The sequence below is a fragment of the Hibiscus syriacus genome, unplaced genomic scaffold (genome assembly GCF_006381635.1).
Source record: "Hibiscus syriacus cultivar Baekdansim isolate YM2019G1 unplaced genomic scaffold, ASM638163v2 tig00010505_pilon, whole genome shotgun sequence".
NCBI lineage: Eukaryota > Viridiplantae > Streptophyta > Magnoliopsida > Malvales > Malvaceae > Hibiscus > Hibiscus syriacus.
Genome location: NW_024062221.1, coordinates 59,670 through 75,282, shown reverse-complemented (window position 1 = coordinate 75,282; position 15,613 = coordinate 59,670). Strand labels below are relative to the sequence as shown.

General features: G+C 34.9%; 1 protein-coding gene and 1 pseudogene across 1 annotated transcript; both read right to left on the bottom strand.

Annotated features, from left to right (window-relative positions):
• Window positions 1–376: 376 nt before the first annotated feature.
• On the bottom strand, window positions 377–3,609 carry LOC120203914 (serine/threonine-protein kinase AFC3-like). The gene is made up of 12 exons (XM_039204058.1): window positions 3,363–3,609; window positions 3,084–3,189; window positions 2,946–2,972; window positions 2,703–2,856; window positions 2,568–2,616; window positions 2,113–2,227; window positions 1,862–1,953; window positions 1,623–1,770; window positions 1,106–1,170; window positions 931–1,028; window positions 745–850; window positions 377–657 (listed from the first exon to the last, which is right to left on the bottom strand). The coding sequence occupies exons 1-12, from the start codon at window positions 3,447–3,449 to the stop codon at window positions 520–522; spliced, it is 1,185 nt and encodes a 394-aa protein (XP_039059989.1). The 5' UTR covers window positions 3,450–3,609; the 3' UTR covers window positions 377–519.
• Window positions 3,610–9,579: 5,970 nt separating this feature from the next.
• Window positions 9,580–13,037, bottom strand: LOC120203913 (annotated as a pseudogene).
• Between the last annotated feature and the right edge of the window lie 2,576 nt (window positions 13,038–15,613).

The following is a 15,613-nucleotide window of genomic DNA, read 5'->3' as shown; positions in this document are numbered from 1 at the left end:
TTGAGAGTGCATAATTATAAGATTTGGGAGATTCAAAACAGCAACAACTAAATGGATTGGTGCCTGTTGAATTTGCTCTTTGTGAAGCGATGCAGACGTGTAAGCATCCGCTGTTAAGAATCCTTCAATTGTGAATATATATCTCAAGCGTAAATGCAGGGACAGAGCCAGAATCAAATATTGAGAAGTGTAAGGTACCTACTTTCAAAATAATAAGGACCTAAAATGCTATTAAGCCAAAAATTTTGGCTCCCAATATAGCTCCGTCCCTGGTAGACATGAGGCAGAAAGCTAGGGACCTGATTGAAAGCTTGCCAGTGAAGACACCTAGCTAGGTGCTTGAAGCCAGCCCAGAAATGTCTCAAACAAGGGGTTCACAGAAGATGCAACTTCTATATTTCGATAAACCAACATTATTAATATACACATACAAAGGGAATCTCAAAATTTAAGGCCTTCGCCATTTGTCTCCCATAAATATATCCAAGCACTACGAAACCATTAATTTAATCTTTCCACTTAACTTGGGTACCTAAAAAAGGGATGATTCAGAGCTTGGCGTGCAGTGAGACGTTCGGATGGATCATATTTCAACAAACCTTCCAACAGGTCGGCCAGTGAATATCTTGAGCTTTCTACATGATGTGATATCATATTCTGAAATACATCACGAGTTTTGATCAGGGAACAAAAACAAGCATGTCACTTGTCGAACCAGATACATGACGTGAAAAGAAATCATACCTTCAGACGATCAAGCTTCTTAACAGCTCTAATACTCTCCCTAGATACTGCTCCTTCAGGCCAATTTAGTCTAGAGCCTCTCCTGAAATATTTTTCAGCACCCCGGCTGCGGTCAAAACCAAACTACGGTGAGACAAGTATTACAATCAGTTAATTAAGAGATTAAAAGATAACTATGAAACTTACTTAGCCCTTCGAATCATATGCTCAGGAAGAGGTCCCAAAACCCTCTCCATCATCGCCAAATGCTCCAAGTTTTCATGGGTTTGAAATAATGCCTCACCCTGCACATAATTCAGGGTAAGATCCATGTTCCACACATGAATGAAGCTAAATGTGTCTCAAGAAATACAGGACCAACCATGCATAATTCGATAAGTATACAGCCAACACTCCACGTATCACACGGATAGCTCCAACCTAGACCTGCACAAACGCAATTATTTATGTGTCAAAAAAAAGTTGTGCCATTTAAAACTTGAAAGTGTCAAAAGTAATTCAAAACATAAGTATAACAAAATTGGTAAAAAGGAACCAACAGAATAAAAAATAAACTAATAATCCAGACAAGCAATTGAATCAATAGAACCTACAGAAAGACATGTCACTAAAAAGGAGGGCTACATAAATCTCCAGCAAGTATTTTTCAGGTAGTCATTCTAGATCATTGCAACCTTAAATTCTATAATGTGATTCTTGAACAGTCATCCTTAACTAAAATGGCACCTGGAAGTATGCCATTGGAATGTATACTTTTTTACCTATCCTGTAAAGCAGGAATAGAGTTAAAAACTACAGATGACGTTCTACACTTGGAATAGAACACAACACTAAGAAAACAAAACCACATCTTATTTTTCAACACAATAATTGGTTACCTAAAATAATTTCAGGGGCTCTGTAATGCCTCGTGGAAACAATGGAGCTATGATTCTGATTATCAAATGCAGCACTACCAAAATCAATCAGCTTAATGGCACTTGACTTTGGTAAGCACCTGAAATTTGTTTCATCTGAAGAACTCCTCTGTACCATTCCAAGCATTTTCATTGTCATAACTGAGTTTGTACCCCAAATCTAAAACGGTATAAATCATTGATTATCGAAGGCCAAATACCTTACGGCCAGGAAGCTTTACATATTCAGAAGACACAAGAAGAATATTTTCTGGCTTCAGGTCAGTGTGGATTAAGCGTAAATCATGCATATCTGTCAGAGATATTAAAAGCATAGAAAGATGTTAAAAGCAACGGGCAGAATAAGCGACCCAACACTAAGCCTGAACAAGCAAAATAGGCCGAGAAAAAGAATAGGGTGGGTGGTTAGAAGATGAGATATGATGAAATAGGAAGCAAGAACAATCCACACATGCTACAGATTCCAAAAGCTGACGTCCAAATTCCCGAACAAGATCCACAGGAAATGGGCAGTATTTATTTCTCTTTAGAAAATCAAATAAACTTGGTCCAAGCCTCTCAAATACCTGATAACACCATTAAAATGCATCCACAAGAAGGTTTTTGTTTAGTCCCAATTTACATGAATGAAGTCCACAAGGAAAAAACAAAATACAGGTATTAGAACATATTCAATGATCTCATCTGAAGCTTTTAATTTCAACTAATTCGCCTAAAAAGGGTCACAGCAAACTGAGGAGACAAGCACCATTAATTCTAAAAGAACAAGAAACTTCAACAACTTCTTTCATAGCAAAATTTTAAGCTAATCTCTTGCTTAAAATAAAGTTAGCAATACCAAAAATTCCACATACACAACTGAAAAAGAACATATAATGCTTAGAAGAAGGTTCAATGAATACTTACAATACAAATGTGATTACGGTAGTCAAACCAATTCCGAATCTGCACAAAGCTGCAAGAAGTAACCAAAAGAGTCTGTTAAGTGCACAACTGAGACGAGATGCAATATCCATAAACTGAAAATAGGAAGACACGTACTGTGAGGTGCCTTTATCATTCTTAGCTAGATGTTCAAGAACATCAACTTCAATCATTGCTGCATCACGATATTTTCGTATGCTTCTAACTACCTTAATTGCGACATATTCTCGATTTTGACGGTCCCAACATTCCAAAACTCGGCCAAATGTGCCTACAACACTAGCAATTTTGGCTGAAATGTGCTACAACCAGAATCACAAAAAGTAAAAGATCTCACAGCAGAGCACTTTGACAGCTAACCTTCACCCATCTTACTAAGAATTTTATCTGTCAAAGCATAATTACAAAAATCATTGATAAAAAAAGTACATCATATATATATATATATATATATATGCAAGAGATAAAAGTGAATAATTGAAAAATGGGGGATCTTACATCTTGGAGTGAGATTTTCACCGAGATTAAATACGTAATGGCCTTCATGATCGTCATCCCTTTTGGGCGGTGATGAACGTCGAGACGTCACCAAATCTTTTTGTGCCTACAAAACATTTCCCAACGCAAAAAGGTCAGACGCTTATTTGACACCAGTGAACAACTCCTGTCCCTTTAGATTAGCTCTCCAACTTCTGAATCTGACCATGCTCTAACTCTAACCCTAATTATATTATAATTTCCTCTTACTGCTTTTGGATCTTGATAAGAAGAACCAACCTCTAGACGAGACGGTGCCACGTCCCAACCAAGACGAGGCCGTTTCCTGGTTCGCGCCTTCTCCATTTCTTCCATTTCCATGGCCATCGTTAAATTTTTACCTTGATCCCTCTATAAATCTGCAACACAAAAGCTACATAAACTTTCACAATCGGAGATGTTCTAGATTATTTCTATAGGTTCCCTGGTTAGGGTTATTTCAATATGGATTTGGGTTTTTTTTTTTTTTTTTGCGCGGACTTGCTGATTGCAATATATATTTCCTTAATTTTCTCTCCCGGAATGGCGGTTTCGTGTTTCGGTACTTTTGGGTTTATTTAAGCTTCTCGTCCCTTCAGCCCAGTAGTTTTGGGCCGTTATCGGCATGTGAAACCCGATAAATTGACCCAATAGGTTAGGCGAGTACAAAAATTAGTCCACTAGATCATCTCTAAAATTATTTTTTTATCTACTATATTTGTTGCAGTAACTTTGAACTCGTCAAGTGGACATAGTGAGTTCCAATAAATTATTTTTTATTAGAACTTATCACTTCAACGTAATAAATTCTAATAAAAAGTTATATTTTTGGGAACATATCACGTCGACATAATTGGTTTGAATAAAAATATTATTTGGATAAACTCTTCGTATGAACGTGACAAATTTTTCATACACTACAACATTTGTCGTAGATCATAAATTAATTTTGAGAATGACCTATTCGACCAATTTTGTTACCGCATGGCCTATTGGGCCAATTTTGCCTATGAAACCCATCAACTGAAACTCCATTGAATCAACACGAATTCTTTGTACTAGGGCCGTAGATGAGACAAAACAAATCGCGAGATACTCAAGATCGACTCGGTCAAGACTTTATAAATACTCAAATCGAATAGACTCGACTCGAACTCGACTCAAATTCTTAACGAGCCGAAACGAGCTACTTGATACTTGACTCGAAAAGCTCGCAAGCATCTCAAAAATATAATATATTAAGATTTTATTTTTTAAATAAATTATTAATAATATTAACACTTATGTGTTGATTTTTTTAAAAAAAAAATATATAGTAAGGCTTTTATGTATTTAAGGTTTAGGTTCGGGTTTGAAGCTTCAATCTAGTTAAGTTTAAGATTTTTTATTTATTTCGAGCCTTTTCGAATTGCTCACGAGCTTCAATTCAGGATTTCGAGTTCGAGTCGAGCTTAAAAATTTTAAGCTCGCGAATTTTCGAGTCGAATTGCATTTCAGAGTTTTTGAGTCGAGTCGAACTCAACGATACTCGAGCTCGATTCGGCTCGTTTACACCCCTACTTTGTACGACGAATGGGGGACCTGCTCTCTACTCTGAGATGATTCACGTTAACAAAGTTTTAGGAAATCCAAATTCTTGTTATTATTTACCAGGGACTTGACTCGAGTTGTGTTTCCATGCTTTGTCTTGACTAATTTGAACTGATATGGGTTGCACGTTTGGTTTTTATGGATAAATTTTTAATAGAGATTTTTTTATATACATAAGAACTCGAACTCGAGACCTAAATATATTACTGCTTACCACTTAAATCAATCCAAGATAAGAGTATATGTTTTTGGCAATAATGCTTCTATCCTTTCTTTCTTCTAATAAACTGCAGCAACAAAAAGTAATTTAAGCACTTCACGTCTATTTACGCGACTATCATTTAATCTTATGGTGACAATTTTTCGATTTGCAAAAACTCAAAATGGGTTCATATTTCATTACTTTAACTAATCAGTTTATTATTTTGATAATAATAATTAATCTGAATTTGAATAAATTAATGGAAAATATAAAATAATTAAGAAATTAATCTGAAATCATGGTAGTGTGAGTCACAAAACGGTATTGATTCCCCGTAATTAATTGATAAAAATATTCATTTGGAATGCAAATCGAAAGCATAAGTTCCGTAGCTTTTTTCACCTGAAAATCTCTGATGGTTCAAGGGAGATTTCAATCTCCAGCGCTGATTTCCATGATAAAAAGGAATGATTAATCCCTGCTTGGAGAATCCTTGGAGTTAAATATGCACCAAATATGCTGAAAAGTTAATGCATCAGAGTTATGTCATCATCAAAGGAATCCTTTTAAAACTAGTTAACTTCAAGGAATGATTGCCCATCTTTTCTCGATGGACTTTACTGCATAATATAATGGCTGAAAATGAGCTACGAATCGAATAAAACGGTTACGGTCGGTTTGGTTTAGTATTATACGGTTCGATTTAAAATCTTAATTCTTTTAATTCAGTTCGATTCAGGTTTTTCATATGGAACATATTTTGTTTCATATTGAACCGAGTAGACAATTTTTTAAAAACAAATTATAGTTTAAGTGATTTTTTATTGAAAAATCGATAAACCGAACCGAAAAAATCAATTTCGATTTTTTTGATTTTTTAACCATTCGATTTCGATTTCGGTTTAAATTTTGAAAAAACATTTATTTCGATTCAGTTCAATTTTTGATAAAAAATTGAACCGAACCGAATACACCCCTACTGTCAAATGCCTAAAAACAGATATATTTTGAGTATTATATCCATAAAAACACAAAGAAAACAAACACAAAATACTGCGAGATTCTCTTTGCTCTACACTGTGGTGCCATCCACTAGTGGGTGAACGATAAAGAAGGGAGAGGTGAGCGATAGAGTGATGAATCTATAAATATTTTTAGGATTGACACATATTAATAATATAAAACTTTTGAATTGGTAGGTATAAATAAAATTTTAAGGTGTGTATCATTAATAAAATATGTGATTAATCGAAAAAAAATTGAATTTCACTATAGGTGCAAATATAGACATCATAATAAAATAGTGACTAACAAAAACGATTTTAATTTCAAAATAGACACGTGATCACCCTCAACCCTCGGCTGAGCTGACAAAGCCTCTCAAAAAGCATCTTCTTCTACTTGTGAATAGAGCAAAGAGTAAAAGTTGAAATGTTCCCTCTCGATTTCATATATAATTCATATAACCATTAAACATTAAGAGTTTATATATAAAAGATGTTGAAACATTTCAGAGACACTAAAGGGATGGTTGTCCTCTGAAAATTTTAATTTCTTGTAGAATTTATGTATTTCTATTAATAATATACTTTCGTTCCGTAAAATTTTATAATTTCTCTCTAAACATAAAATCTTACTTCCGATCTCGGAAGATTTCATGTGTTCATTTTGAAATGAGAACATGAATCAGGGGTAAAATACCAAGAACTGGGTTACTAAACTGGAAGAACAAAGGTCCGGAAACACTCAAACATGGTTTAAAACATTATTAAGATTTTAAGACCGTCTCTCCCGTGATGTTCCAAGAGAAAAGCAACATTTCAAACCAAGAAAATGATTGCAACAACAAGAGAAAACCTGTATACAAAACCAGGAGGTTTAATTTAACTCAACTCTTATAAACATTCAGAAGAAAAAGATAATTAAACACATAGTAGGCTAGAACTTTCTTAGCTATTATTTTCCATTTTTTCACTCACATGAACGCAACGCATTCCTCCTGGAGATCCTAGATGGATCGGCAAACCGAGCCGAGAAAGACCGAGACAGATTATCCGGTTCGGCCCACCCGGTTCCTTGATCAAAGTTCTGTGAATACTCATCCGGATCATAAGAAGCCTGCAATCCAACAGGAGAAGTGAAGATTTTCTTCCTACGTGTGAACTTCTTCCAAAACGTCCTCCACTTCGGTCTCGACCGATCTTCGTCTCGGCCGCGCTGCGTGCAGCTCCGGCCTAATTTGATCTGCTCGGTTCGGCTCGAGCTTTGCCTGTGCCACACTTTGATGTCCATGGCCAAGCTAATTAGCTAGAGAAAAAATGGGACGATGGGGTTTCTATAAAACGCTTGTAACGTGACTTTATAATATAAATAAATAATTATGCATGATCCAAGTACAGATATGTTCATTGACGAGGTTGTTGTGGTTTTTTGAGAAGGTTTTAAACTCAACTAATTTGGCTGCAAAAACGGCTTGGATGTCAATATTTTTCATGGAAATACTGCTTATAATGATAACAGCTTTGACCAATTATATTTTTTTATTAATCTCGGGTAAATATCTTAACTATTTGATATTGAACGCTCATACTATGATATTTTTTGTGTTTAAACCCGATACCTCAAGGAATAACAACAATTCATTTATTACTAAAATCGTTTGGTTCGTGCAGCTTGGAACGATTAATAACAATACAATGGGCAAATTGACAGTTTTGGGTTAAGAGATAATGATGAATTAATTGAAATAATATTAGGGATGAAGGCTAAAAAGGTAAGAAGCAAGCCTTAATTAGAAAGAGAATCCCACGTTTTCCAACTTTACGAGTCAAAAGAGAAACCGCCGAAAGAGTCTTACTTTGGTAGCGGCGTGCCATTTTCGCACTTTGTTAGTAGATTCTTTTTGGGTAAAGTACAACAGAGGTTACTTAACTATATTCAAATGATTCTTTTGGCTATTGATGTTTTAAAAATTATAAAACAATCATTTAGTTTTACGATCAATTCTAAAATATTTACTACAATATGAAAATAATTTTAATAAATTTAATGGCTTAAGGTAAAAAGGCATCTGAGGTTCCTAAATAAACCCAATGTGCAATGTTTTTTGTTGTTAACCATTACTGTGACAACGTAATAGTTCACGGTGGTGACGTGATGGTCGACGACTGTTAATAACGTGGCAGATGATTCGGTAGATAGGCTAAATTGGTAACTTAAACATGACATATGGACTACCACATCAACATCGCGGACCACCACGTCAGCACCATAAACTGTCATGTCAACATCGTAACGGTCAACGATAAAAAACGTTGGTTAAATGGTCACATCAGGTTTTATTTTCTGAGTCGGAAGACTACAATAAGAGAAAAAAAATAACACAAGGGATGCATTGGGTTTTTTAAAAAAATACAGATACCTATGAGGCTTTTTTTGCCTAAATGTTTAGACGTTTTATTTTTGTCAATGTATTATAGTTATAAAAAAATATGTATTTGTAGTCTCCAAATTTGAAAAGTTTGTTATAAAAGTATATTGCATCAGATTTTAGCTGTTAAGTCACTATCGTAGTTGATTAAACTTGTGTTAGGTTGAACATAAGGCTTAATCTATTATAATTATCAACATCTGAACACTTGGCATTGCACCTCGTGTATATATAATACTTAGAAGGTTCCATTTACATCACATTGCACTTCTTGTATATGGGATCTCAGTTTATTCAGGGTAATTACATGTTTGGTATTTAAACTATTAATTTCAACCCGTTTTAGTACCTTAACTTTCAAAATTTTGTTTTATTTTAGTATCCGTTCAAAATTTAACGTTAAGTTCTGAAAAATTGAAAGTTTATATACTAAAAGGGACCAAAATTAATAGTTTAGGTACTAAACACATTAAATTTTTAACAGTAGAGTTCTAAAATGAAAAAAAGTGACCGAATCAACTTGATTCGTGCAATATTCACATCTTTTATGAGTCCATATATAATAATTAAAATATTTAGATTTGAATATTATTTGAAGTCACACTTACCATATTAGAATATATTTACCTCACTGAAATTTTTTTATTTTTGTTTTTCATTTGTCTTGTTAAATTATTAATAAACGAATAATGTGTGATTTCCTGTTGACATATGTAACATGGTAGCCAAATAAACCCTATTTTTTCCAAATTTGTATTTTTTATTTTTCGTATGTTATTATCTTTTTCATTAAACTTAAAAAAATCATATTATTACTAAAAAGTACCGATATTTATTATCTTTTAGTAGTCACTCTGAACATCAATAAACTCATCTTATCGTTCTCTATTATTGCATTCTCTATTACTACATTGATCGATTTAGTCTTTAATTCCTACTTTACGACGTCGTCTGTAAGAAAGTAATCACATAAATAGTTACCTAAGTTTTGTGATATCATGTGTTTATTTTTTTCAGGCATAGAGTTATGTCCCTATCCTTTCATCATGGTATTGTCAAGCACGAATCAAGTGATTTACGTGATAAAAAAATTGTGATTTGTGACTTATGTGATAAAAAAATTATTATTATTTCTGAATATCCGGATTCGAACACTATAAATGTGAGGAGTGTGAGCTTTTAGTGTCGAAATATTGAAAGTTATTTTTGAACAAATACTATCTTATACTTACCGTATTACTAAATGTATAAAAAAATTAAAAAAAATGGTATTACTAAAATTAGCACCAACCCTTTTGCACAAAATGGTTGTCCCTTGTTCCCATATGTAATGGGGTAAGGGGAAGGTAAAATAGTAGGTTATCCCCAATACTAGGTTGAGATCAGCTTCCGTAGTAGACCTCCAAATTATAAAATACCCTACATAGAACTCGATCTCACGACCTCAAGGTTAAGAACTTTTTGCACACAGATACTAAATTACACGTTGATGCACTGCATTGCCAAAAACTGCAGTTCACTAAGTTCCATAAACTAATAACTAGCAAAGCAGAGTTGAGTTTATCACGAGGGAGAAGTATTTGGTTTTGGTGACTGTATGACAGTCCTTAATTTCTCATAAGCATCGGAGCAGGCATGGGAATAGTCCGACATGGCCCGGAATAGGTCCGGCAGCCGGATTTTAAGACTTCCCAAAGATTTCTCTCTCACTTGAATGCAGTGTTTTTCATGAGCTTCAACTTCATCTTCCAACCTCTTCTTCAAGCTCTCGACTGCAAATTGTCTCTCGGACACGGCCTCGTTCTTTGCATTTGCATCTTCGACTCTTTCCGGATCTGTTCCATCCGACACGGATCGCCTTTGCTTATACTTATGATACCATTCCTCGTATGCCTGGTTCTTTCTTAAAAATTCCTTTCGGGTGTCCTCACGTCTCTCTTTTAGCTTCATCTCTTCGTCTTGATGAATGATTATGGTTTTTATCCAGCAGCAAATGAAGAGATAGCAGATTTAGCTACCTCGTCAGGAGCGTTTCGAGACAATCATGCCACTTCTGAAGGAGAGTTTTGATAGGTGGATTCTGCGCTCGCGGAGGAGACGAGACTTTCTCTTTCAAGCTGCTTTCAATAGGGATGATATTTAACTTTAACCAGTTGTAGAGAGCTTGAATGTATTGCTTTTGATTAGTGACAAGCTTATCGAATTGCGAATGCCATTCTTGAACAACATCATGAAGTTGGATGGTGCGCTCGTGGTGGTGCTTTGTCGTTTCTTTGGAGGCGAAGGTAATGTCGAGAGATTTGAGCTTTTCGACAATCTTCAGCTGGCTATCATGATGTATGCACATCCTTGCCCACATGTTAGCCATCCTGCAAATTAGAATGTCGACTTTTATGGTCACGATGAATTCACTTCGATAAACGAAGTACATAATCGAAACCAGAAGTCATGGCTGAATGGTGATAAATTAATCTCTCAGTTCAACATGTACCAGCAACACAGTCAATTTGGCAAAAGCTTATAAAGAAAGATACAAGATACAAAATAAAGCATATAATCTCATCCGGCTTTCTCAATTTTCATATTAAAACTTACCCATCAACGAGCATCAAAAGTTTCGGATGCAACTGCTCATCACGTATTCGGTTAACCTCTGCCACAGTTGAGTCCATGGACTGCATGTCAACTATGTATCTCGTGTGTAAATAACTTACAGCCGCTTTTGTTCTTTCCAACGATTCAGCACTAGCTCCATGTTTCTTCTGCTTGTTTAACGAAGCAAGCTTCCTTTTGTACTCGAGCTTCACCAGCTCCCCTTGCTATAAAAACAAGAACCAATTTTTCATAAGATTCAGAAGAACATCAAAGCTTAACAATATTATGATTAAAACAATCCGCAGAAAGGTGCTTTGCAATGGATTATAAAAGGGAACTAGAGAAACGTGCTAGTCAAGGAAGCAATAAACACGGTGACCGCAAGTAGCTTGCCGTATAAGTCTAACTGAGAAAACAATATGCCAGTATAAAAAATGCACCTTCACTTCCTCATAAAGTTTTTTCTCCCATGCTAGCAATTCTCCAGAATAGTGGCATGAGTCTCACTCTCTTCGGAATCAATTCACCCTTTCCGTTTTCACAGTTCGTCGTTCCTCTTACCGACCTATTCCATGTAATGACACGCATTACTCTTTCGGAATGATCGATATGTCCTACAATCAACAAGATAAAGAAAATTATCAATCTATGTCCACGATATGAACACATAATCTCAATCCGACATAGAACCGTTCGTTAACTTTCGAAGCTGAATGCACGGTTTTCGACCAAGAACATGATGACCATTCACCCTTTCCAAACTTTAGCATTTAGAAGAAAGTAAAAAGATATATGGTCAAGGTCAGATTCTAGCCTAAAGCTAAAGGACAAGAATATCTAATTGTAAAAAAATCCCATTAAAAATACAATCTTTTTCTTTTTCCAGATCTCAACATGCTTCAAGCTTCAATCTTTTTCAAGAAAATATGTAGATTACCTCGATTATCAGCGAAATTGAAATGATAATGCAACCTTGTGGCTTCCAGCATCTTGCAAACCTCTTGAGCACTCTCTGAAGCTTTCAAGAAATGATCATCAATCTCATTCAAAACCTCCAGTAAATTCACACCAGAAACGGCCTTCACCATTCTCCTCAAATCTGCCGGAGCCGTTTTAGAATGCTCAATATGTACCTGCTGCTTCCCTATGTCATCATCAACCTCCACGTCCATCGCCACCTTCTCCGGCGTCTAGGCTCAACCTCACTATCAACTCCGCCGTGGTCGTTAAACCCCAGATCACTGACATTGTTCTCTAGAGCATCAACATCTGTACTAGCAGCTTCGTTATTGTCGTCGTCGTCCAAATCCAAGGTCGGACCCGGCATGTTATCGTCACCCATGAAGAAGTAATCCCAGGCCACGTTTTTAGCTTCGGGCATCGGGGGCGGATGGTGGTCCACGTTGTTGTTCTCTTTAGTCCTTGTGGGAGTTACCTCCTCCCTACGGGCCCCTCTTGACTCGTTTCTCAAATCTTCGTTATTACTATTATTATTATCATCATCATCATTTCTCTGACGATGTTCTTCTGCATCATCATCATCATCTTCATCTTCTTCTTCAATAACGAGGGAAGCGTCAAACTCCTTGCGACTCTTGACGGGCATTGCGGGCATACTAACGGCGCGTTTGATGGGGACGGGGCTAGGGGAGAAGTTAGGAAGCGGTGGAGGTGGAGGGAGACTGTCCATCATCGGAGGCGGTGGAGGCGGTTGAGGAGTAGAGTCAAGAGGAGGAGGAGGGATCTGGTCAGGGTTAAGGATAGGGACTTGAGCTTCTCCATGGCCATAGTCACTCAAGGCAGCTCCGGTGTTCTTCAAGGAAATGGCGTAGCCGGAATGAGCAGCTGCAAAGGCGTTGCGAGCTACAACCGCTTCTTTCATTAAGCATTTCCGGTCCTTGCAACGAGCCACTGATTCTTCGTTATCTATTCTCGACTGAGCACAACCCATTAAATAAAAATGTAAACTTTTCAGTTCCCAACGACTCAGGTGATGAACACCGAACCGGAGACGGTGGATCGGTTCTTATTGGTTTGAAAACGGGTCGGGTTAGATTTGAGGAAAGAAGATAAAAGACCAAGTGAAGGCCAAAATAGGGTGCACAGAATGCAGAGCAGATGGAGGGAAAGACAGAGAGAGAAATGGGAGAGAATCTTTCGTAGTTCGTACTCGCTCTGATGGATTACCGGGTGTCCCCTGCTATTTCTCTTTCTATATATTTTGCAAGGGTAAATTATAAATTTTATCATTTAACTTTACTCTATCTCCTATTTTTCTCACTAAATTTTAAATGTTTTCAATATTCTCATTGAACTTAATATATTAAATTTTTTTGTCACTGAACTTTAATTTCTCTCCTATTTTGATCACTCATCCGTTAGATAGTTAACAACATAAAAAACGATACAGTTTAAAAAAAATCAGTAAAATAACGTCGTTTTGTATCTATATAACAATCTATTTTAAAATTGTTAACTATTTAACAGTCGAGTGACCAAAAAATTTAATGTATTGAATTCAGTGAGAAAATTGAAGATATTTAAAGTGTAATGAGTGAAATAGGAGAAAATAAAATTCAATTACCAAATTTGTAATTTACCCATTTTTAGTAAACGGGTCAAATTCAAACAAAATGAAACGCTTTACGACGTCGTGCTTGATTAATTTGATAAGCTTCGCAATTAGCATAATGCACTCTTGATTGACGCCTCTCATCATCCTTTGGTTATTTAATCAAATCTTACTATTTACAATTGCTCTATTGTTTTTTTTGGGGGTCTAGTAATGAGTATAAAGGCTATGGGTCGGGTTGGATTTTCGCACCCGACTTGAAAATTATAAATACTCTATCTGATCTGAATGCGACCCAAAAATATATATCTTTCACCCGATCAAAATATGATCTAATTTTTTAGATAAAATCCGAACTCGATCCGACATGAAATAATATATTTATTAAAAAAATATTTTTTATTTAATAAAAATATGAATTTAATTGAAAGAAAATAATATATAGAGGGACATTATTACAATTATCTCTAAATATATAAGGTAAAATTATTAAAAAAATCGAATCAGGTTGGGATAGGTACTTTTCACCCTAAAACTGAACCCGACCCGATCTGAACATAATCTTAAAAAAAATCCGACCCAACCTAATTTGAACTTAAATTTTTTTAAATCCGACTCGATTAGCTTAGGTCGGAGTTCATTTAGCAACAGAAATTTAAAAGAAACGGAAGACCCTGCTACAATTGAACTTAACCACGAATAATCTCCACGAATTAGGTATTAGGTGAGCGGAAATTAGATGGAATGTTTCTCTCTTTGAAGTTGTCCTTTTTGCGAGACAACTTAAAAAAAAGTTACAATTGAAAACATTTACATTTTTAATAAACAATAAAAAAAAGAGTTAATTCCATCATATGTCCTCAAAGTATGGTTCTAATATTAAATTAGTCCCTAAAGTTTTAAATATTTCAATTTCATCCTTAAACTATGATCATCATTCTGAATTATAACTCAAACTCTTGAACATTTCAATTCCATCCCCAAACTATGTTCTTTATTCTAAATTAATCCCCAAACTTTTTGAATATTTCAGGTTTTTCCCAAACTATACATATATATTAATCACATCCCTTGTTAATAAATTCATTAGGCCAAGTTATATTGTTATATGCTTGAGATAAAAACAAAACAAAACAAAATTCATGTTTAACTATGGTTGAAACTAATTACATATTTGGACGAATTTGGGGATGAAATTGAAATATTAAAAAGTCTAGGGACCAATTTAGGAAAAATGTCATATTTTAATAATGAAATTAAAATGCTTAAAAGTTTAAGGACTAATTTAAAATAAGAGTCGTAGTTTAAGGATGAAATTAAAATATTAAAAAAGTTTAAGACTAATTCGAAATGAGAAATGTTATTTGAGGATATATGGTGCAATTAAGTCATAAAAGAAGGAAGGGAACTCAACTCTCGTATAAATAAGCAATGAACACGAATCGTCCACGCTTTGCCACAACTAGATGCCAAAGCTAGATGTCTTCTACTTACAATTCATTATAGAAACGAATCTTACACCATTTTTAGTAAGAAAAAGACCAAACTTTCGAGTTTTGAACCACGTTCGTTGTCTACAAAAATCCTATTTTTAGACCGAAAAAAAGAAGGCTTAAGGGTCATTTTTATTTTTGTAATAGACTTAATTTATTATTTTTGTCTTTATTGTATTTACACATTTAATTTAACCCTTAAAGTTGTTTAATTGCATCATTCTATATCCTAATCTTAAATTATAAATGTTAAGTCAGAGTTTATGGTTTAAAGGTTATGAGGTTGTGATTTAGTGTTTAGAGTTTATACTTTAGGGTTTTAAGCTAAGGATTGGTACAGAATGATACAATTGAATAATTTTAAGGGTTAAATTAAATACGAAAATATATTGGGAGCAAACCCCAAAATAAATCAAACATTTTAAATCCTGCATCATTTTTAAAAAATTGAAGCAATGTTCATTTATTGAGATCGATAACGAAGCTTCTACTTGTGCCTGAGGGTCGTTATTAGTCTTGGTAAATCAACATTCTTTTATAAAATTTTGCATACATGGGAGATTTTAAATTAAATTAAATTTCGAACTCAAAAAGTTCAATTTTAGAATATAGGATAATCGACTAGGTACA

Coding starts and splice junctions, on each gene's coding strand:
- LOC120203914 (XM_039204058.1), bottom strand. CDS start 3,449: ATGGCCATGGAAATGGAAGAAATGGAGAAGGCGCGAACCAGGAAACGG. Junction 2,857..2,945: donor TCTTAGTAAGATGGGTGAAG/GTTAGCTGTCAA, acceptor CTAGTGTTGTAG/GCACATTTGGCCGAGTTTTG. Junction 851..930: donor CATATGATTCGAAGGGCTAA/GTAAGTTTCATA, acceptor TTTTGACCGCAG/CCGGGGTGCTGAAAAATATT.